Below are 22,834 nucleotides of genomic sequence, written 5' to 3' on the forward strand. Positions count from 1 at the left end.
GCTGCGGAAGTGTCGGCGCGTGTGAGATATGTGTTTACGGAAAACAGAAACAGAGCATTGGGTATAATATAATATACATAGAACTAAGCATACAAACGAAAATAAACGCATCAAAACAAAACGCTATTCTCATGAATTGGCTCCCTCAACCGCATCCGCGTCGTGTGAAAGAAAACAACAACAATACTACAGAAGCGTTAAAAAAGTTTTCGAGGCGGTTCGCGTTCGTCTGTCAATTGTTTGAAAACCTAAAGGTCAACATCCTCCACCACATCAATGCTGGGAACGGAATTTGAATCAGCAGCATATGCGGGATGATCTAACGTTGTTGAAACTAGAATCGTTCAACTCATGTTAAAATTTAAGTTTTTAGCTTACAAGTGTGGTTTCGGTATTTAATACCTTTAGTAACTTCATGTCTCGTTCGTTTTTTAGTCTTTACGTGTCTTGTGGTTTGTACAAGCTGTAAAATTGACATATTTATAAATATATTTTCACTATTTTTATAAAGTTAAATGCATCTTAAACGGCCTCGTCAACTTGAAGGTGCATCAACATCGGCGACCTCTGTAAATCCAGCGCCCCACGTGATATTAAAACGAACCGAGACTATGCTATTGTCCCCCAAACCTAATGGATGGATGACCTATACCTCGGTGGTGATTTGCCTGTTGTATTTAGCTTCACGTGTTTTGTCAATTTCAGTGTAGGTTTCGTTTTGCGTACTTCCTGACTTCATTACGTGATGTGAGCTCGATTCCGCGTTCACCACAGAACTGAAACAACACAAACAAGAGGGAAACTTAAGATAAGCGAGTCGGTACTAATGGAAGCGTCTGTATGACGCAAGGTTATTACCTGTACCCAAACATTTCTTCTTTTCTATGTACAACGCCGGGTGTAGAACTCTGTGTGATAAGCTGAAGTCGTCCAATGGACTCCATCGGGGCAAGCGATGTTTCCTCCGTTACAGATCTGCGTAGTGATATCAATTTTGGCAAGAGCCTAATTTACAACTAAACGTAAAGCAAAAGGGCCAGGCATACAAAATACAAATAAAACATGCCTATGTAGCGATCCCCGTAAGCGCAAAATTACTATAACCTTTCGGTTTTAGTTTATGGCTTGATAATGTCAGGTCCGTGAAAGGTGGTTAGAGCGCACCTGTCGACCACTTCAATGCTCAGGTCTGTTGCCACGGGCGGCGATGTGCTCGGCTGCTCTTCCAACGCCCCGTCCGAGTCGTCAGAATTAACATCGACCTCGTATGTGTAGCTTTCCTTTGTGATTACACCATGTCGTTTCATAATGACGCTTGTTGTCGCTTCACCTGAACAACATCGAAACCGTGAAGAAAGGCAGGCAAAATTGATTCGCTACTTAATTCCGTGCGGGCTGTTTCCCTGATAAAAGTAACCTGTTTTACAAGTTAACGAACTGATTGGTTGTAATATATTCATTGCGCTGTCCATGTTTACCGATTTTCTTTTAAAAAAACGCAAATATTAGTTTGTAACGATAAGTGATATATAAAGAGAAACAGTCGAAAAGTCACAGTGTTTGTTGTATTTGCGTCTCATACAAAATCCGTAAATTTCCTCTTACTCTCTTCCTGTACGTCTTGGTATTGAATGGCCAGCTGTTTGGAATCCTTTCCCACAATTTTGCAAAGATTCATATCCTTCATAACAGTAACACCATTTTCTGAATTTGGATTGACTAAGATCACGTCTTGGTGTGCGGTCGAAGAATTGGCGCTCATGTCAAAACCCAAGTCATCCTGCAAAACAGTGTCAAAAATGTCGTCAAAAATGGCCTCTTCAAACAATTTGAAGTGTGTTACTATCCTATGCAGCAACCCAACGTAAGCAATCTGAAACCCACCTTCGTTGATTCCACGCTGATATTTGAACCCGGACCTCGCGTGAAAGAAACGTTCGAAATTTCGAATATATTATCGCTATTTCTGTCAAAACAGTTTGGGTTACGTGAAGTAAACACAGCCATAGCAACAATAAGTAATGGCGCAATAACAAGTAAAATATCTTTTTCGGTAAAACCCTCACATGCGGGTAATTTGTTTTTCAACTCTACCTTTCAGGTGAGCCAAAGTCACCATCTGTGTCGACGTACGGTGTATCGCCAAACATCTCGCGAGTGGTTCCTGTAGTGTTTTTTGTGACTCCGTAAACTTCCTCTATGCTATCTTTGTTATTTGCGAAACTCCAGTGTTGTGAAACGTGATGTTTTGCCCCTTTGCCTTGTAACGGTTTATTGAAGAATAGCCATGAAAGTATTAATCGACTAATTTTTTTATTTACCCCCACCTTGCACGTTTTCTTCACAAAACCGTAATGTGTATCTTTCAATATTTCCAAAATCCAATTGTTCTGCTTTGTTTCTGATCAATTATGTATAGGAAATAAACACATGGGAATCTGTGGCATTACTTCAAAATGATATGTCCATACCCCAATGTCTCTGTGTCTTTCTTGTTTTTTTGTGTTGCAAGATCTTCAGCCAAAAACTCGGACAGTATGTTTTGTATATCGAAGTTGTTGTTTTCTAACAGCATAGCCTCTTCTTCAACTAATCTGTTAATAAATAAACTTTGCAAAACTTTAATGCGTTGCGGTTGTGTTTAAATTTCCTACATTTGTAAAATATCGTAACATTTGTAACCGCAGATAGCATTAATCTCAGTTTGGACGACAATATATTCTTTTTCTGTTGTGTGCTTACTTTTCGCCATTTCCATTGTTTGCATTCGTTTCAACCAAAGGCGAGTTCGTCAAATGCCGATTTGGCATCTTGATAAAAGTGGTCGAATCAATGACCTCTACCACAGAGTCATCTATTCAAAACACAGAACATTATTTACAACAACCTAAGTAAAGGACATTGTTTACACTAATCTAAAATATATTTTTCACTTACTCTCCTGCATCGCATGAGACGGCACTGGTCTCGCTTCCTCAGACCTGTAAAAATTCCAACTTTCGCAAAAATGACCAAGGATTTAATAAATGTTACACATACCCTAACTTCAAGTTGTTTTTCCTCTTTTGTAGTTCAAGGTCACCAGCCAGAAACGCTGAGAGCGTCAATTCACTGTTTACTTTGGAAGTTTTCGCATGCGACTGCATTTCGTTTGTTAAACTAATTTTAAAGAATTTTGTAAAAAATAATTGTTAGATTGAACAAACTCAGGCATTGCTCCCACAAAGGTGCCTATATAGAGTACCTTGTATTGTTTGCGTGCTCCTTAACCGGTCTTACAAGATCTTCAGCCAGAAAATATGCGAGTGTATTTTGTGTATTTCCATCGCCGCCTTGTGGTAACGCACGTGGGTTTCTGGTTTAATTAATAAAGGCATTACTGTATATGGATGTTGTGATTTAAGTTGTATATGGTAAAACTTTATACATATTTTAAGTTGCAGAGACGACAATTTAAAAAAAAGTTTCTTAATAACAGTATATTTTGAAAGACATTTTGCACAACCTGCGAATTTGCTCTTTTGTTTCCATAGCGAACATAGCTGGCTCACTAATGTCGCATGAACTGTCTGACTTTTTTCGTACAGCATGTTGTCTCCGCATTTTGCTTGTATTTTGTTCTTTGTTATTCTCTGCCTTTTCCCTGGTTGACAAAACACAAAAGGCTATGATAATTTGTGGAACGTGCTATGATAATTCAAACTTCTTGCACATACCCTGCCGTAGAGTTGTTAATTTTATTTTCTGTTTCAAGGTCTCCAGCGAGATAATCTGAGAGAGTGTTAGGGCCCGACTTAACTTCCTCAGCTAGACTATATTGAAATAAACAAACCGGATAAACTTTAATAACCTGTTTTGTTAAAATCTTAATTAAAATCACATAACACATGAAAGTGAAAAAAACTACCTGGCTTGCAAGCTCTGCGTGTTGTGTGTAGAAATAAGGCCTTCCGCAAGAAAATCAAAGAGTTTGTTGTCTGAACGAAAGTTGCGGGTTTGGGGTTGATTGTTCACTTCTATCCTTAGACTTGAAAAAGAAAGCCTATATTTAATTTTTTGTGGTCATGTCTAGAAATAAAATTAGCTTCAACACGATGTCTATCTCCTTCCTTTTTTGTTCTAATTAACTGTGGGTTACGTGGTGACCTACAACCCTCTCGTGTTTACAAAGCTAAGTTTTTGTTAGAATGTACATCGTTTTTTAGGTATTTTGTTTATAATGGAAATGAAAAGCGGTCTGGACTGGTGTAAAACAGCTTGATGGAAAATCAATTACAAAAATTTCAGGCAAAATGATAGGAGATATAATGTACAACAACATACCTTTTTCGACCGTTTAAGTCGGCACCTGGTTGAAGAAAAATGAACGCAAAATCATACAATAGTAACCATTTTACGTTCATTCACAATACATAAACAAAATAACGTTTGGGAACTGTCACTGCGCAAACGCAATGTTTTTTTCACTTACTCTTTTGTAGGACGTCTTCGTGTCTTTTTGGTTTTTCTGTTGTTTCATGGCTTTTAGCCAGAAGTTTCATTGTTCTACTTTGAAAAAAAAGTGAAAAATACGTTTGAATAAATAGTTGTCCATATATAAGTCAAAATGTAAATACCTACCCATTAACCAAGTTGTCTTTTGCATTTTGCGTTAGGATATCTGCAGCCAGAAAATCTGAAAGAGTTCCGTGTGTGTCGGTGTTGCTTGTCTCAGAAAGTGACTTTAACTTTGTAGTCGGGCTACATAACAGAATGTGTAGCAATAAGGTTCAATCGTGAAGTAAAATTGCAAAATAAGTTCAAACAGATTTCATCTTTCGCAAGATCATTTTTCCGCTTACCTTCCGTAAATATTTCTTGAAAGGTTGCTTGCAGCTGCTGTGGTGACATCGACCGGAGACTCGTAAACTTCATACGCATCGTCTAAAAATCGATAACTGTGTGAAGCGATTTCATCACTGCGCTTGTCAAAGTTTTATTAAAAATTAGTGATGCTTCGAAACAGGTATTTTTATGATAAGCAATGTGGAGCCAATAATATGAATTGTGTATAAGCTGCAGACAGATGGCTACTGTTTCGACCTAAAAGGTCTCATCAGTACAGCCGGTGTGACTATCAGACGACTTTGCTGACCAAACGGCCAAGCAAAGACTTCCACTTTGTGGTGACTATACAGGTATTTTTATGTTCGGCCGAATAAACCGAAACTAATTTTGGTATTTATCTCTTTAAACGCAATAAATTTAAACTACTGTACTGGATAGGATCTAGTCCTATCATACATCCTTTTTTAGCCCTTAAAGAATAACCTTGTTTTCTGTACCAACAGCTTAAAGTTGATTTTCAATGAAACGAACACATTCGTACAGTTTGAACAATGATTCTCAGCTTTTTTAAACTTTGCGTATCAGCGTTGCATGCAGTAAAAAAGTTTCGGTTTCAAATTTTGCCGAAACCGAATAATTGCGAAAACCTTTGTTTCGGCCGAATAAATTCGGCAAACCGAACTTTCGGTGCATCCCTATTAAAAATCCACATTGCCAAACTTGGAGTTAGGCGTCAAAAACGGCGCAATTATTGACGGTCTAGTTGTGCTAATATGTGTCACAGTGCAGATATTTAAATCACAATTACAGTTTACTCACCATTCGGTATTCCGGCATCATGTTGTAATTTCGCTCGATTACCCACAAATGACAAAGAGCGAGGTGCCGGAATGGGTTTTGCTTTTATGGTTGGGACTAACGCGTTCCCATTTTTGCTCTCACTGTTCAATCCATAATCTCGATATAACGCATCTGCTCAAAAAGACAAAACAAAGATAAATTCAGAATAATAATTTCCTTGCTGATAAGTTACTTGTTAGCGACAAATGTTATGTTGCTGTTTAGTATAAATCGGGAATGAGTATTGATTTCGCGTTTTTGTCAAAACAATGCCAAAGAGAAGGTTCAGGAATTTATTAAATATATCATTCGCATCGCTTACCATCTTCTTGGGCCATGAGCTGTTCTGAAGGCTCCTCGATTGGCTTAAAGTACATTGCACCTTCTTCTATATTATTTTGGACGTTCGGTTCAATCCATTCAACGCTTTTGGTTGGCGAGGCGCGATTTACTGTAAGCTCCGGTAGGCACTGCAACAGCAACTAAAATAAAACAGTAACTAAAGTTTAATTGGGGTTCACGTGGGAATACCTGAGTTATATTAGTTTGCAAATTAGCGATTAAGGGAAGATCATCAAATTCTGTTACGTTTGTGATATCCACATCTGGACTCGTGTCCGTTGTGGATCTTATCTGAGGTTCCAATTTGCGAACACCAGATGCTTTGTAGACACTTCTGTGGAGTAAATTTAATACAATAGATTTTATGCGTCAAAGGGTGTCAATTTAATGAAGTGTTGCACAAAAAATAAGTCACATAAAATATGAACCGTAAAACGTCATACTACACATTTTCAAAAGCTCATTTGAATGTTATATACGTCATCGTTACGGGTTTACCTTTCCGAGGAAAACAATTCCGGCGTTGAGATGTTTGATCGATTCCTTTCTGTCTGACACCTTATAAAATAATTTAGTTAAACAGGAAGAAGAACGAAGAGCAAAAGAATGTTGGCAGAGTATATTTACGCTATTTCCAAATTTCCTTTGGGATCTTGTGTTCCCTCGCCCAAAACCTCAACATATTCGCATTGTTTACTTTTGGTCACATGTTTGGTTTTACGCTTTCGGGCATTCTTTTTGCGGGGCCTATGGATTAAAAAGGGTATTGCCGTTTTATGGTGGTGTAACTTCAAAGTAAAACATAGCATTCGTGTTTTATTCTGTTTAATCGTAAATCCTTTTTATCGATTCGTCACAGAGTTTAACGTTACCTTTTAGATGTTTGAATGGCCTTGTCTGTTTCCACAACTTCGCCAACAACTGCTGGCTCCTCGTGAATTTCATATATCCAGCCTTGCATGGTCAAAGGTCCTCTTCTCTTTAATATGACTTTAATGATTTTTGCACCTAATTTACATTTGTTCAAAATGACTTCATACCGCCCGGCTATGGATAGTTGTGTAATTTGATTTGTGAAAGCAGTTTCATAGTTCAGAGTACATGTTTTATGTATGCTTCGTGCTGCTGTGAAAGTGGAGTGGAAATTTGGTGACGGTGCTAATTAACAGTGCCTTTGAGTGCAATGTGTGATTTATATCAAGCTTCAATGCTAAAGTTTTTCTAATTTTTTATAGTACGATACAGGTTCAAGCTTTTGGTTAAGTGCTGTCCTCCTGATGTTGTATTATTCCAATAAGCATTTATCATACTCTTGCAATCTCGTAGAACGCCTTCTTGTACAATACCACACATGACCTAACATACTGTTGTTTTTAGTATCTCTACGGCACGGGGAACATTACAACGCAAACGTATGCAAGAAAGTGCAGTTGTGTGAGTGTGTGTTAAGAATACTGGGCATGCAAACTAATACACGCGGGAACTCTGCGGTTGACGAAGCAAAATATAACAAACAAAGCTATTAAAGGCAAGTGTGAAGCATGCAACGAGTTACATAGCAGTGTTGGCGTCTTTACAAATATGGTATACAGATAGTGCACAAGCGCAAAGTGAAACTACAAGTAGCTGCAAGACTCAAAAAAACATTTCATAAGTGGCGTAACAGAAATACTCTGGGTGTTACAATGTCACTTCATAAATAAATACTTATTGATACATTTTCTTAACATCTTAGTTCGTAAATTAAAGAGCATAACACTTAGCGCAATTGATAATTTCTGTTTGGTTTACTGCAACGTAAAACATTGTGTATTTTTTGTCCTTTCTATCTATACTATTGCTTTCAAAATTAATACAACTGTTACGCCACTGCCAACTTCCCCCAGCTACTAACTCTCTTCCTCGAAATCTCCCTCCTGAGCAATGAGCTGCTTAGCCGTGTCCTCGTCGATGAGCTTGTACTGTAGAGCCTCCTTCACGGTCATTTCGTTGCCCGTGTTGGGATCAACGATCACCACGCGCCGACTCAGGATTGCAGGAGGACTGCTCGGGATCGCTGGAGGCGGAGACGAAGATTGGGTGGAAGATGTTGCTTCAACTTCTATCAAAGTTTAAAATCTATTAATGTCCTCATGGTAAAAAAAACTGCACAGCATTCCACCCAAAAACTCAATCCTATCATACACGCATATTCACGCACAAGCATTTTGTGGAAGTGAAGACAGAAACCTTCAGTAAAGTAATGTAGTTTGCGGAAAATAATTATCAAACTTACCTGATGCTTCCCCTTTCTTTGATCTGCGCTTTCTTCGTTTCTTTGTTTCCACAACCTTGAAAATGCAGAACATTATGAGAGAAAACCTGTCATAAGACATAAGTATTCAAAGAACGTTGTCGTACCTCGGTCGTAAGTTTAGCTTGAGCCTTTTCACGAATCTTCATCGTGTCGGGCTCAGGTTCAAACGGACGCACGTTCTGCGTAACTGTTCCCCCTTCCACCATCAAAAAGAGAAGGTTGCTGTCCTTGTCCAATACGCACCTGCCACCAACCACAAAACACATTTAGTAACTATAATCACACTGATCGTATTCGTATGTTTTGACTTAGCACCTTCCCATAAGTTCCGAGTAGTTGAGATTCTCCCCTGTCATCGGGTCAAAGTAACTTGATGTCTCACGTTTTTCCAGCTTCTTCGCCAGACCTGCTTCGATTAAGCCCCTCTTTTGCGCCACCTGTACGCTGATTCGCACTGGACTTTTAATGTCGACCATGCCCCCGGTTGCAATTTGCGCCTCCAGAAGTCTTGAATGTAAAGGTAGTGAAATTGCGATTACAAATGTTTATCTTTTATCTAATTGTAATTACCTAATAGCATGACGTTCTACCACGAGATGGCGAGCCATGGCGTCGCAGAGGGACAGAACATCGCGTTTGAAAGGCTCTCGATAGCCAGTAACAGCCCGATGCGCTCTCGTCACTACCTCTTCGAACTCACTAGAGCGAAACAAAGGCAACACGTTTAATTTTTCAAACAAAAAAAAAACTTCATGGTTACCTGTCGATAACCCCGATGCGCGTGGCTGTTTCCACAGAAACTGATTTGCCAGACTGCACGTCCATAATCTTACCGCAAGCTGCCTGAGCTTCCAACAGTTCAAATGCTGTTCCTTTGCGAATTAGTCCGCCTCGACTTGCTTCAACAATGCTCATTTTTTCACCTAGAAACCAGTTGTGCCTTAATTTACACAATCGTTTACTTGTGTTTCAGTATTGTTTTTAAAAAACGAAACTCAGACTTCATCAATAATATGCTTGTAGAATCCATTCAAACGCCAACTTGCACGAAAGTCTGTTTTTCAAAGATTAGTTTGAATTTTAAACTCATGTGTAATAGCGGTGTAATTGCATGTTTATTTCGTTAATTAAAATTAAGCTTTTATTCACACTAAAAAATACAATACCTGTGGTGGAGCTGATGATGCCAGCGATCGGCATCGTTCCATCCACGTACACCTTAAGATGGGCAACCATATCTTTAACCTCGGCTGTTGTCATCAGTCCTTCATCATACTTCTGTGCAGTGCTTGTGTCCAGAAGGTCGGCCGCCAGAAGATCGGCCAGTAGAACCTGTCTCTTGGTAGCAGACTCAAACACAACCTTGGTATGAAATGTATAGGTTATGAATATTGAGAAACAACATAGAATCTTTATTATAATGATGTTGGTGTGATTCGCACCTTCGAGTGTTTTAATGCAGGTCTTGAACGCTTAACGCGGAAAGGCAGCAGTCTTAGGCCTGTGTCCGTGTCGACCACACACCTGCAACGGAAGTTTGTCAATTATACAAAAGAAAAGTGTTTACCATGAAAAGTTTCTGAAATGTGTTTCAATCTTAAATCTTACCTTTCCATTAGTTCCAGGTAGGTTAAATTTTCCTCCGTGTTGGGATCAAAAAATCCTCTCGTATCGTCCGAGGGATCTTCCAGCACTTGATGCAGCCTTTCATCGAACAAACCACGCTCGAAGGCGATCTCAACGGGCAAACGGTGGTTGGCATTAGGGTCGATAATTCCTTGATTAGAAACAGGATTAAGTAGTAAGTGATAAAATTAGTGTGTCAAAATGTATTGTGATAAGGGTTTTTATACCTCCTGTTGCAATCTGTGCCTCAAGCAATCGTACTCCGTGATTTTCAACCACCAGTCCCCGTTTCATTGCTTCAAATAGTGACAATGTCTCGTTGCTGAGCCTTGTCTGATAACCGTAAACAGCTCGTTCAGCCCTAAAAGGAATTCGTGATTCTTTGCTGAAATAAAGTCATCGATATAAGAAGGGCGGTCTTACCTGGTCAAAACAGCCTCAAACTGGCGGTCGATGACGCGCTTTTCGGAGGCCTCGTGGACTGACATACGCTCTGCTGTTTGTGGATCAATGATGCGACCCGTCGCGGCTTGTGCTTCCAGCAAGCTGATGGATGTTCCTGTTTGAATCAGGCATTACATTTGTATGTTTATCCCGATATGTGCAATTTAGCTCACATTACACCGACACGACCAAACCTAACAAAATTGTGTCAACTCAATATAGGTGATACGCTTCTGTAAAAGTGGGAATACTTGTTTTTCAGCGTTGAAATGCATGCGCTGCAGGGATAATATGAAAACCAGCAGGGCACAATACGGCACTCACTGCTACTATGATTACCTCTTCTGATAAGTCCCGACTTCCAGGCGTCGTAGATTGACATCTTTTCTCCTGTATCGGACATCAGAAGACCAGCGATCGGCTCAGCACCCACCAAATACTGCTCAAGAGACTTCTCCACTGCCGAGTGCTCAATCTCACCTGGAGTAAACAGATTTTGCATTAAAAAACATAAAAGTCATATGAGGTTTTTGAAAGTAAGGCAAAAATATCTTTGACAACTCGTAGTTGCTTTCCTATAAATAATAAGATATTTCCGAAAAAGTTTCGATATACACCCATACCTTGTTCCAGTTTTTCAATTGTAGACTCGGTAACAACGCCAGCCTTAAAAAGGTCGTCCAGAGTTACTTGCCTCTTCCATCCAGACAAAAAGTGAATATCCTTCCTGGATTTTCTGCAAAAAAAAAACGTTGTATAATACTCAAACAACAAAAAACAGAACATTTTACAACCAAAATAAATTTCACCTTCGTTTGTCGTGCGTTGTGGTGGTCGTTATTACCTCTTCAGTAGTCACTGTTGTAGTTGTGGAGGAATCTTCCTTTTGTTGAGTTTCCTCTGACACCTTGTATACAATTTAATAAACGACTGATCATGCATTAAATCGTTCGTAACGTTTTCGGAAAGATTTTGTACCATACTTTCCTTACAATAATGCTGAAGATAAGTTGTGTAAAACGGACCGTGGATTTGCAAAAGGCAAACTTGCCCAAATTATATTAGGCTGAAGGTTATGTAAAGAAAAAAAAAAAACTAAATACTCATTCGTTGCAATTAGATAGAAAAGGCATGATAGCTCTTTATATTCTCACCTTCGACACAACCACTGCCTTGGAATCATCATCAGAAGAGGACGATGAAGACGAGGACCTGGCTCTTCCATCTGTTAAATTATAATAATTCAATACCCTTTTGTCTCAACGGTACCTAAACAATAAACGTAAATGCGAATACCCTGCTGAACAATTTGAGCCTCACTGGTTGTCACCACTTCCTCTGTAGTTGTTATGACTTTCTCAGCTTTCTTCTGGCGGAAGGGAAGCAGACGAAGTCCAGTCTCTTCATCAACCACACATCTGGGAAATATCGACACTTCACAATCAGGAAGGTTTCACATTATACAATTAGAATACCAAAATGATAGGTTAAGGCCTCCAACTTAAGTATAAAAACGATCAGAACAATGAGGCTAAGTTTGCTCAATGTTTGCCACGAAATTCTTTATTCGAACCTTTCACATTGAACATTCCTGCACATATATAATACGCACAGGAGTTCAGCACATGAAATATGTAAAACTTTTCAGCACCTGTCCATTAGCTCCAAATAAGTAAGATTTTCCTCCGTGTTGGGATCAAAAAATCCTCTCGTATCGTCCGAGGGATCTTCCAGCACTTGATGCAGCCTTTCGTCGAACAAACCTCGCTCGAAGGCGACCTCAACCGGCAAACGGTGGTTGGCGTTAGGGTCGATTATTCCTTGATTTGATTGGAAACATGAAATAAAGGTTAGTGACGACGTGATAGCAACAAACACTTTGTTAAAAGTTGCTTTTTATATGATCACGGTTTGAAAAATTATCATCAATGTGTAATGAGAATTTTAGTTTATCAAAATATATTGTAATAAAATAAAATATAGATTCTCACCTCCTGTTGCAATCTGTGCCTCAAGCAATCGTACTCCGTGGTTTTCTACCACTAGTCCATGTTTCATGGCTTCAAATAATGACAATGTCTCGTTGCTAAGCCTTGTCTGATAACCGTAAACAGCTCTCTCAGCTCTAAAAAGTAAATGATTTTTAGTGGACATAACTTTTCCGATATATAAGGGCAAGCTTACCTGGTCAAAACAGCCTCAAACTGGCGGTCGATGACGCGTTTTTCAGAGGCTTCGTGGACCGACATACGCTCTGCTGTATTTGGGTCGATGATGCGGCCGGTTGCAGCTTGTGCTTCCAACAAGCTGACAGAGGTACCTGTACATTTCAGGGGTTGTATTTCTTTGTTTATGCTGGGTATATTCCACCTTCTTTAGTTTCTATTGACTTTTTTGCAACTCTACTAAAACTTCATTGGGTTTGCAGGCTCGGCAGCCCAGGCATTGCAGCCTAACTGGATCAGCCACTTTTTCCTGACAAGTCGGAGCAAGATTTGAAAAATCAAGCTCCCGGTGAGGTTTGAACTCACGACCCTGGGCTAACCAGGCCCAACGCTCTACCAACTGAGCTACAGGAGTTCAGTGGTTTCACGGGGTATATTGTGGCCAAGGTACACTGGTGCGCAAGCGCACAACTTGCCAGGCAACCTTCACATATACGTAGGGGGTCTCTACCACCGTATCAGATAACGCAGTAATATTTCATGCAAGGGCATGATTGGCAGGATCACCCCACTGCGCAGGTCCTTGGTTGGCGATCACAGCTATCGTATCGCGATCATTAGGTTTGCAGGCTTGGCAGCCCAGTCATTGCTGCCTAGCTGGATCACCCACTTTTTCCATGAAATATTACTGCGTCTACTAAAACTTCAGGTAGTGTGAAAACTCACCAAGGATATTGTTTTTTGCATTATAACATAAATATTATATCAAGACCAGAATAAATACAAGACTGCTGAAGAGGTGTTTACCCCTTCTTATATGTCCCAACTTCCAGGCGTCGTAAATGGAAATCTTTTCCCCAGTGTCGGTCATTAGAAGACCAGCGATCGGCTCAGCACCCACCAAATACTGCTCAAGAGACTTCTCCACAACAGAGTGCTCAAGCTCACCTGGAGTAAACTTGTTTAGAATATAAATATCACAACATTAAAGCTATGGTGATTGTAACAGTATAGGTATTTTGCCAAGAAAAGCTTTGTCCAACTTCAAAAATATTGGTTCGCTTTATTACCAGTTCTGTACATAATACGATATTTTCTAATGAATGCCTCTATATATACCTTCTTCCAGTTTTTCAATTGTAGACTCAGTAATGACGCCAGCCTTGAAAAGGTCCTCCAGGGTGACTTGCCTCTTCCATCCAGACGTAAAGTGAATATCCTTCCTTGATTTTCTGTAAAATATTGTAAAATGCCTGTTGGTCTCAGTACAAGAATCAAAAATGTGTGAGCCACTGACGACCAGGAATATTGTTAACGCAATATTGTTACGCGTTACCTTTGCTTCTCGTGTGTGGTTGTGGTCGTTATCACTTCTTCAGTAGTCACTACCCTAGTGGCTGTGGAATCTTCCGTTGCTTTAGCATCCTGGGAGACCTATATAGGACAATTTATTTAACAGCTGATGGTAATTCATTGAAAGTATTTTCTATGTTACTTTGTCTAACGCCTTGGCTTACAGGGAACAGAGTCAAAACATTATGAAAAAACGAAACCAAACATATAAATTTGCATTTAAATACAAAACATAGATTCATTATATTTATGTATACCTCTGACACAACTACTGCCTTTGAATCATCATCTGCAGCTGGGACTTTCTCAGCTTTCTTCTGTCGGAAGGGAAGTAAACGAAGTCCGGTCTCTTCATCAATCACACATCTGGGGAATACCGAAACTTTACAATTAGGAAAGTTCTTTACTACAATGCCACAACGACACGTTGCACATAAATTAAGCGAAACTTTACAGCACCTGTCCATTAACTCCAAATAAGTAAGATTTTCCTCTGTGTTGGGATCGAAAAATCCTCTTGTGTCATCAGATGGGTCTTCGAGTATCTCATGAAGCCTTTCGTCAAACAATCCACGCTCAAATGCGATCTCCACCGGCAAACGATGGTTCGCGTTGGGGTCGACAATGCCTTTAATTTGGAAACAAGTCTTGCCTGAAAAATCCCCATTTTATAACAAAGCCGCACTCGATCTTACCTCCAGTGGCAATCTGTGCCTCAAGCAAACGGATTCCATGGTTTTCAACCACGAGGCCACGGTTCATCGCCGCAAATAAGGACAAGGTCTCGTCGCTCTGCCTTGTCTTGTACCCGATCACCGCTCTTTCAGCTCTAAATGCATTCATTCTTTATCATGAAAAATTCTGCTCCTGATAAAACTTTATATTTTCTCGTTAGAAAAGTGTTAATGTTACCTTGTAAGTACCGCCTCGAACTGACGGTCAATGATCTGCTTCTGTGATGCCTCCTTCACGGACATACGCTCTGCATTTCTTGGGTCGATTATACGACCCGTGGCCGCTTGTGCTTCTAGCAGACTGATGGATGTTCCTGAAACACACTGATGTTATATACAGTATTGGAACATTAGCTGATGCCCAAATTAGATAAAGAGGAATGCCTTATACTGAAACAAAAACAGACCAAAGCAAAATTATCGCCTAAGTGATTTCTTTTTTAATTGCAATGTTCTAATAATAAGATGGAAACAAAGTTTCCGATATTTACCCCTCCTGATAAGCCCCCTCTTAAAAGCGTCAAAAATTGCAACTTTTTCTCCTGTGTCTTCCATCAGAAGACCGGCGATCGGTTCGTTTCCAACCAAATAAAGTTGAAGTGATTTTTCCACATCTTCCTTTGAAACTTGGCCTGTTACAAAATAAAAATAAGTTTTTATGTCTGAGTCAACTTGACATAGTTGCCAGCATTAAGTCAGTTAAATAAAACGATTTAAACCAGCATTGCTTTTAACTTTTGGCCACTTTTAAACCAGCATTGCTTTTAACTTTGGGCCACTTTTAAACCAGGAACAGTCCGAACCTTGTTCCAACTCTTCCACTGTCGTCTCGGTCACAATGCCCGCTTGGTACAAGTCATCCAGTGTAACCTGGCGTTTCCATCCAGAAGTGAAATGAATGTCCTTTCGTGATTGTCTACGTTTTTTTTAAATGCGAAATCAGTTATGTTTAACTATATTTTTTTGGTGCTGATTACCGTCTTTCTGTAAGGTCTGCTTCGTTCACAATTTCTTCCGTAGTGATGGTTGTGGTAACCGTTGACGTTTTCTTGCCCTTGTCCATTTCCAATGGAGCCATCTTGTCAAAATCTTTAGTCAGCGTTGACACTGACGTAGTTTGTGTTTGGCTGTCCACCTGGAAGAAAAACATGACAGCGCTGATCTCACAAAGCACTCTCAAAATTCAGAGTAATGCACAGAAAAGTACATCCAAAAATTAGTGAAAACAAGCCGAACCTTCGTTTCTTCAATCTCATCTTCAGATGAAGAAGAGGAACTCGACGAGGATAGTTTGTCTGTAATTACATACGGTACACAAATATGTAGTTTAACTGCGTGCAAGTGCAACCTTGGGCCAATCAACCGCCTGTACCTGTTTGTATTCCAATTGCCACATTTTGATGTCTGACTTCTTCTTCCTCTACTTCGGACGTGGACGAGAAAGTGGAAGTCGATTTTGACACTGAAATCATAGCGAGGTGTTAGATCAACGCAGCTGTATATACAACGTAAAGCGGAAAAGATTCCAACTTTGCATGAAAGAGTTAGGAAACCATACCTCTTGGGACCTCGTCTTTAACAACTTCTCTGAAGACGTGGTGCTTTGTAATGTCACGGTTCGGTGACGTGGTTCGCTCAATAAAAGTAGTAGTAATGTGACGTTCTTGTTCCTTGTTCGTGACGTCATAGTAGTATTCAGAAGAGAAAGTCGTACCATCTTCCACTGTCTCCGGTTGGACTTCGGTGCTGGTCGCAATTTCCCTTGTTCCAACGTCAGGCAAAGATACCGAAGACGCAGAGCTGGATCTTATGGAAGAAGTGGCCTGTACCTGCTTGTTCTTGGTAAAAACCTGTGTCTCTTCATCGGAGCTTTCGCTGGACGAAGAACTTGACGAAGATGGCGCGGCTTGGATTCTCTTTGATTTGGTTTTCTTCTTTTTCTTCTTCACTACCTTTTCCTCCTCGGAAGATGATGATGATGATGAGCTTGATTCCTCGCGGGTTACATTTAAAACCTTCTTATGTTTCTTAATTACGATGTTCTCTTCCTCGATGTACTCAATAATCTCCTTGTTCCTGATAACCTTACGACGAACACGCTTGCGTTGTTTATCGACAACGTTATCGCCATCACCAGATGATATGGAAGCTGTCCCTTCCTCTAACACCACCACGTCTTCGTCATAAGAGCTATGATCTGATATCCTTTTCGTCACGAACATTTCTTCTGAGGTTGTGGATTCAGCTACGGAACGTTTGACCATTCTTACTTTAGCCACTGGTGGCGTGTGATCAACGGCGATTTCTTCTTTTTCACTATCGGACGAGGACGAGGACGATGATGATGACTCCTTTTCCACTACTTCTGGTACCGCGATTTCTTCTTTTTCACTATCGGACGAGGACGACGAAGATGATGAAGACTCCTTTTCTACTACTTCTGGTACCGGGGTTAAGATCGGTTTTTCTTCATCGTCATTTTCTTCATCAGACGACGAAGAAGAAGATGACGACGACGACGACGATGATGATGACTCTGGAGCTTTCATTGAGTCTTCAACTGGATGTGGAAGAACGGTAGGAGTGATATTATCTTCCTCAACTTCCTTAGGATAGGATTCGACAGGAGGTTGTTCATCTTCTGGGATTACTTCTACTGCAGTAAATGGTTCCTCATTTGCTTTTTTGTCCATCTGTTTCATCAGTTAAAACGTAGAACATAAAAATAGTGTAACTTATGGTGCTTTTAAAATATTGATATGGCAGTGAATGCTTGGGAGGCATTTAAGTTTGTATGGCCAATAATGTTAAACATTAGAACAAATCATTTTGAAAACTGTGTTTTTTTTAGAAAACTGTTACCGGTATCACGATAATTTCTGGATAGTAAGGAGGAGCATGTTCCTCTTCTGGAGCGGTGGGTTCAATTTTCTCCTCATCGATCAGTTTCTTTTCGGGGTCTGCAACAGAAAAAGTCAAATAGTTTCGCCTGGTGCAAAACCGCTTTGCAGACCGCGTAAAAGCCCCGGGCGATAAAGGCAAATGCCGCAGTCTTCCTATTCAAGCGACACGATTATCGCCACAAATTCAAGCACTTGATTTTCTTGGGCATCTGAGTACTTCTGTGCTGTCGAACAAAAGTAAAAAAGGCGAAATTTCGCAAATCGTTCTGCCAGGTTCATTGTCAAGAGCCTAAGTGGGTTTAAAGTCACACAGTCATATGGCTTCATTACATTACCAACAAGGTCATTTTCTAAACAAAAAATGCACAGTGCGAAACTTTGCAAAACGATCCGTCAAAACTCTTCATTTATTTGTGTGACTAAAGTAGGCCCACTTTAAGAAAATGTCAACATGCATTAAAACAACATTGTATGTTGCTTGAACGAAACAAATGAGACATTTGGATATTTTGACAGGAAACATATTCAACTGCGATAAATAGCTTAAGGGCCCGAGTTAATCTCAGCGAACCTCCCACGTAATCTTAAACCCAATATATCCTCTGCGCTATTCGCGGGTTGCTTTTGTCTATCACAGCTGAAGGTATTTAAAACGTGTGATAAACTAAAGGTTGGTGAAATCGGCAAACAACCGTGCATTCAAAAGCTAAGTAACCTTTTCCAGATGTTACAGCAACGAAAATTAACTTCCTTTTGATCAAAGAAATGATGAGGAGTTTTCTGACAAAAAATGTTCAACAAGGTTTCGTTGAAGCGAAATTTCGTTCAAACACTTCCAAAATAAGCTTAATTTCCAACTATTTTGAAAATGTCATTTCAAAATAGCAATAATTTCGTTGGACATAGCGACTGCATACCAGGACCAGAAGCAGGTTTTGATTAAGGAAATTCTCACGGCAAAAATGACCTTCAGCTGTTCGCCAATCAAGGCGCAGTGAGCGAACTGGGCATCAGTCCTCATTACCGCACAATAACACAGACCCGCTAATTGGGTAATGAATGGTTTGCGCGATATTTGGACAAAGCTAGACGCCGTAATGACCTGGGCAGACATGTCATTAACCCCCAAACGCATACACCAGCCCTCGTCGGTGATTATGAGGCGAAATAACGCTAATATAATTTTCTTGGTATTACAATTCCTCGACGACCGCCCCCGGATTTACGCACGTCAAAAATTGTACATTGCTTTTTAGGTATGATGACGCCCACCTGGTGACGACGACGTAGATGAGGGAGGCGGTTGGTCCTCGGGCGACTTTTCCTGGTGACAAGAAATGCTTGTTTACTACGGGGGATAAATCAAGCAAGCTTGTGCGCGCTTTTTTTACTAGAAATGGCACCATTCAGTTGAATGTTGAGTATTTTCTGTTGATTTTTCCAGCACCTTGGAACTATGCGTTTTTCGGTACATGCTGATTGCACCGAGCAAGGCGACACAAAATACAAAGCAATAACAACGACAAAAATAACAATAGGTGTTTACATAATTTTCATAATTGTGCGGGAAAATATTACAACGTACATTATTTTACGATACTTTTAATCCAAGAATGCCGCTTAAATAAAAAAATGTCATGTTTTTCGGCGAATTATGTTACTGGTTGAATTAAGAATGTCGCCATCAAATATAATCGCAAACTACCATGATTCATACAATGTAATTTAAAAGGAGATTTATCATGAAGCGCAAAACATCTCTGGTTGTCCTGGAAAGTCTCAATTTAACCTCAAGCGTAAACTGTAAACAAAACTCTCCAGGTACGGAACAATATGATCTTGACAAAAACGCCGCCTTTTGACCTTGAAAAATAAATAGCGGTCACTCACGATATCGATAAGAACGTGTCCATTGCTGTCGTTGTCGCCGTATGTTGTGGCCACGGTTTTGTCAGGTTTCAACTTGTTTTGTTCTGGACAAAAGAATAAACATAAGTGTCACCACCTCAAAGTATATGTTGGCTTTTAGGTAAAGTTTTAAAATAATGCCTAATATAAACAGATTCGACGTTTAATTTTTCGTTTGCAGAATTTTCAGAAGTTTATCATAATTAGGTAGTTTGCTTTTGCGCGACAGATTTTGCACAAGCAATCCTGGGTTTTGCACATTTAATGTTTTGACGGTTGTAGCATTACAGCCTGCATGGTCTGTGTATATAAATCCGAATCGACATTTACGACTCGGTCGCCCCGGGCGCATTGTTGTCAGTTGATGTCATACTGATGTTGTTCTTGAAGCACTCTGAGGCCGCGCCAAGTTCGGAAAACAAATTTGCGCATTACCAATGCAAGATTGTTGGGTTGTCTCAATCAATTTATTGGACAGTCTGGCAGTGAAGTGGCGCTCGTCTTCATTATATTACTATTCACTCCCAAATACCCTTATTCGGATGCAATCACGGTAAAGTATTAACTCAGGATGCGTGAAATCTATTTATGTCGGATAAAGAATGGCACAGAATCTAATATATGCTGTATACTTGTCCTGACCAAGCTTTTTACTGCAATTGTTCAAATTTCCTCTATCAAACCAAAACTATGAACTTGTTTTCAAAATAAACAATTTATGAGAATTTCTGTTACGTTTATCTTGTACAAAACTTGGAACCAAGCCTAGTAGCACATGGTCATTCAAAAGCATTGTAATGATTAGTTTTTCTACATGCATATTACATAACAGTCAACTCTGTAAATGTTCATTTTGTTACAGAAAAATTTCTCCCCAAAAGACATAATGTGTTTGTCATGTATTTCGCCAATGCTCATAGTAATACTGCTTGCGATATGGCATCTTCACGGTAAAATTGTGCGCAGATATTCCACACATATATATTCCACACAGCTATGTCTTTCTTAATAATTCGTTTACGTTTACAGTTTTACACAAAACATAGCGTTTAGTCGAAAATGGCTAATTTTTAACATTTACAAATTTTGGAAACTTTATAAATGGTCTCGACTTGTTCGGACAGTATGATACAGAATGTTCAATGCGCAATGCCAGTGTAACTTATATTCCCTATTTGTTCATTGTTTTTTTTGCTAAAGAGGTCAGTATTCCTAAAAAACGGTCAAACGATTTGTTAATTCAACAAAACCGATAGTATACAAAAATTGACTTACTTTTAGGTTGGCGTCTGTACAGAAGGTACGTGACCATAGCGGCCACAATGGCAAACTGCACGCCAAGGATGGCGAAGAGCGCTATCAGTCCTCCATCCATCGCTGCAAACCAAAAATGTCCCGGGCCCGATATACCTCCGTCTCTCATAAAGGTTTTCGCAGGAACCCCCAGGCCATTGTCATAATGTGGGCACAGATAATGTTCGTCGACGACCTTCCGCGCAGCGCGTCACGTTTCCACTTCGGAAGACTCACTCTTTTGAAGGTTTTGTAATGGCGACTTGATAATGCCGCGCGAACAATATTAATTTGTTGGAAATGCCCCAAGCCTGTGGCGTACGTAGTACCTTTTACTGTGGCCAATACTGTGTGCGTGTTTGTAGTTTCGGGACTGTGCGTATGTTATTGCTTGAACAGTTAGATAAAGAACAACTTTACTGCCTTTATCATTGGTCATATAAAACTACAAATTGATGCACAATAACATAATGACCATCGTGCGCTGATGCAGTTGGTAGTATTTTACAAGGGGATGATTGGTATTAAAATCCAATCGCATCAAGGTGTACGTCGTAATATTTGGCTTTCGCCAAGCAGTTTAACGCCGACATGATTGCATATTTAAGCTGTCTAAATATTTAGTCATATTATGATTGTGTTTGTTGCAACGGCAGTGAAAATAGTTTAAATAAACCACAATTGCAACTCATTTGCTACTGTTGCAAACTTAAATAAAGCTTCGGACGGAATCGATTGTAATTTGCTAATCCAATGAGCACTAATCCTCTACGGTCTGTGGCTCCCTTTTTTTAGAAATTAACTAATGCAACGTTTCCGCGCTATATCGACGGAAAGTTTTAAAATCGGATTACGGGATAGCAAGTACATTAAAGTGCCGACTCATGCTCGCTACCTAGCGGAAATAAACTTATTTTATAAAATATTAATAGGTGACAACACACAGTGGCACAAGAATACACCGATGTAAAAAAATATATCTTTTAAAAAATCATACACAGTGTTCGGTAAGTTATCTGCAAATATGTATTCTTTTAACTCCGCCTTTGTCTGTACTCAGTAAAAATGAAAGATCGCACAAAAATCTTGCCTGCAAACGGGTAAACACAACGAAAATGAATTCAAAGGTTTACCACGCCTTTGAATGTCGTATTGTGTTTTTGTTTGCACATATGTCAACCAACCATTTGCCAATAACAGTAATTAAACCGATCCCGCGAGAGACGTGTTTAAGGTACGCACAGGGGCAGCACGCGCCGCTCAATAAGCATTATATTGTCGATCGGATTTGTCGCGCACGTTCCCTATGATCAGAAACGAAGCAGGTGTCGCCAATTTGCTAACTGCGCGACCACAGACCCTTGCGTATGCTAATCTTCACCACTTGGGGTTTGAATAAGCGGCTAGGCTCCATGAGTTGCAACATTTCGGTTGAAAGGTCCAACTGGTTACTTGTGTTTACACAAGGTGCGGATTTCTATATTTCGTTTCTGTTCGGAAGGAAACTTAGTTCGATAGGCTTTTATCATTGTGAAGGAGGCGTTTTACTGGTTTTAGTAGTTAGAGAAGCAACGTGCTGGCAGAGATCGTGTTTGTGTGTTAGGAATATAATTCAAAACATGTTTTAGTGCTTGTTTCAAGAAAATGCAAATTAGTTTCTTTATAATATCCTCCATGTAAACTACCACCTGGCAACACGGGTTGTTAGACAGAAGTCCGTCAAAAAGATTTATTTGCTGTAACATGTGAAGTCAAGTTGGTATCAAGAACTTTACCTGTAACAAATTGTTTACGTGAAACATGTTAAACATATGTCGTACAATATTATAAATTCAATGAACAAGCGTTGGTGTGAAGTATTGCGAAATGCCAATATTAAATTAGAAACAAAATTGGGTTTACTTGACTTGTTGCTGAGTAAAACACAATATGACGCCATTTTATCAGACTATTGACCATCCACACGAATGCGCTAAATTAGTTAAGCACACGAACAAATAGTGAAACAGAACTCTGAACTTTGTCGGATAGGGCTATGGAATTGTGAGTTGTTGCGACGCTGTGCAATCGGGCCCACTCAGGCAAACACACGTCAGAGCTCTC

At 39.8% G+C, this 22,834-nt stretch overlaps 1 protein-coding gene across 5 annotated transcripts; it reads right to left on the minus strand.

The window, feature by feature from the left end:
- Nucleotides 1-16: 16 nt before the first annotated feature.
- Nucleotides 17-20,852, minus strand: LOC145898763 (uncharacterized). 5 transcript variants are annotated; one of them, XM_082987359.1, is made up of 63 exons: nucleotides 20,714-20,852; nucleotides 19,421-19,503; nucleotides 18,803-18,854; nucleotides 17,490-17,587; nucleotides 16,186-17,320; nucleotides 16,000-16,089; nucleotides 15,864-15,922; nucleotides 15,605-15,762; nucleotides 15,431-15,543; nucleotides 15,119-15,259; nucleotides 14,806-14,941; nucleotides 14,589-14,722; nucleotides 14,353-14,521; nucleotides 14,151-14,259; nucleotides 13,877-13,974; nucleotides 13,660-13,772; nucleotides 13,348-13,488; nucleotides 12,560-12,695; nucleotides 12,367-12,500; nucleotides 12,027-12,195; nucleotides 11,672-11,793; nucleotides 11,530-11,600; nucleotides 11,185-11,282; nucleotides 10,999-11,111; nucleotides 10,715-10,855; nucleotides 10,355-10,490; nucleotides 10,159-10,292; nucleotides 9,914-10,082; nucleotides 9,748-9,829; nucleotides 9,472-9,667; nucleotides 9,066-9,228; nucleotides 8,876-9,004; nucleotides 8,621-8,812; nucleotides 8,410-8,548; nucleotides 8,285-8,339; nucleotides 7,904-8,107; nucleotides 6,882-7,017; nucleotides 6,637-6,756; nucleotides 6,508-6,567; nucleotides 6,199-6,343; nucleotides 5,990-6,149; nucleotides 5,647-5,799; nucleotides 4,842-4,923; nucleotides 4,621-4,740; nucleotides 4,472-4,548; nucleotides 4,324-4,348; nucleotides 3,908-4,027; nucleotides 3,717-3,812; nucleotides 3,506-3,643; nucleotides 3,245-3,355; nucleotides 3,040-3,159; nucleotides 2,938-2,981; nucleotides 2,743-2,854; nucleotides 2,472-2,594; nucleotides 2,322-2,401; nucleotides 2,095-2,260; nucleotides 1,885-1,966; nucleotides 1,606-1,780; nucleotides 1,165-1,330; nucleotides 859-975; nucleotides 653-776; nucleotides 403-463; nucleotides 17-334 (listed from the first exon to the last, which is right to left on the minus strand). In XM_082987359.1, exons 1-63 carry the CDS (start codon nucleotides 20,811-20,813, stop codon nucleotides 249-251), a joined length of 8,511 nt encoding a protein of 2,836 aa, XP_082843485.1. In that variant the 5' UTR covers nucleotides 20,814-20,852; the 3' UTR covers nucleotides 17-248. The 5 variants fall into 5 exon arrangements, with proteins under 5 accessions (XP_082843485.1, XP_082843487.1, XP_082843484.1 ...); XM_082987361.1 differs by having other exon boundaries at nucleotides 6,256-6,343; nucleotides 7,904-8,110; XM_082987358.1 differs by having other exon boundaries at nucleotides 4,472-4,545; nucleotides 7,904-8,110.
- Between the last annotated feature and the right edge of the window lie 1,982 nt (nucleotides 20,853-22,834).

Source organism: Ascidia mentula, chromosome 4 (assembly GCF_947561715.1).
Source record: "Ascidia mentula chromosome 4, kaAscMent1.1, whole genome shotgun sequence".
Taxonomy (NCBI): Eukaryota; Metazoa; Chordata; class Ascidiacea; order Phlebobranchia; family Ascidiidae; genus Ascidia; species Ascidia mentula.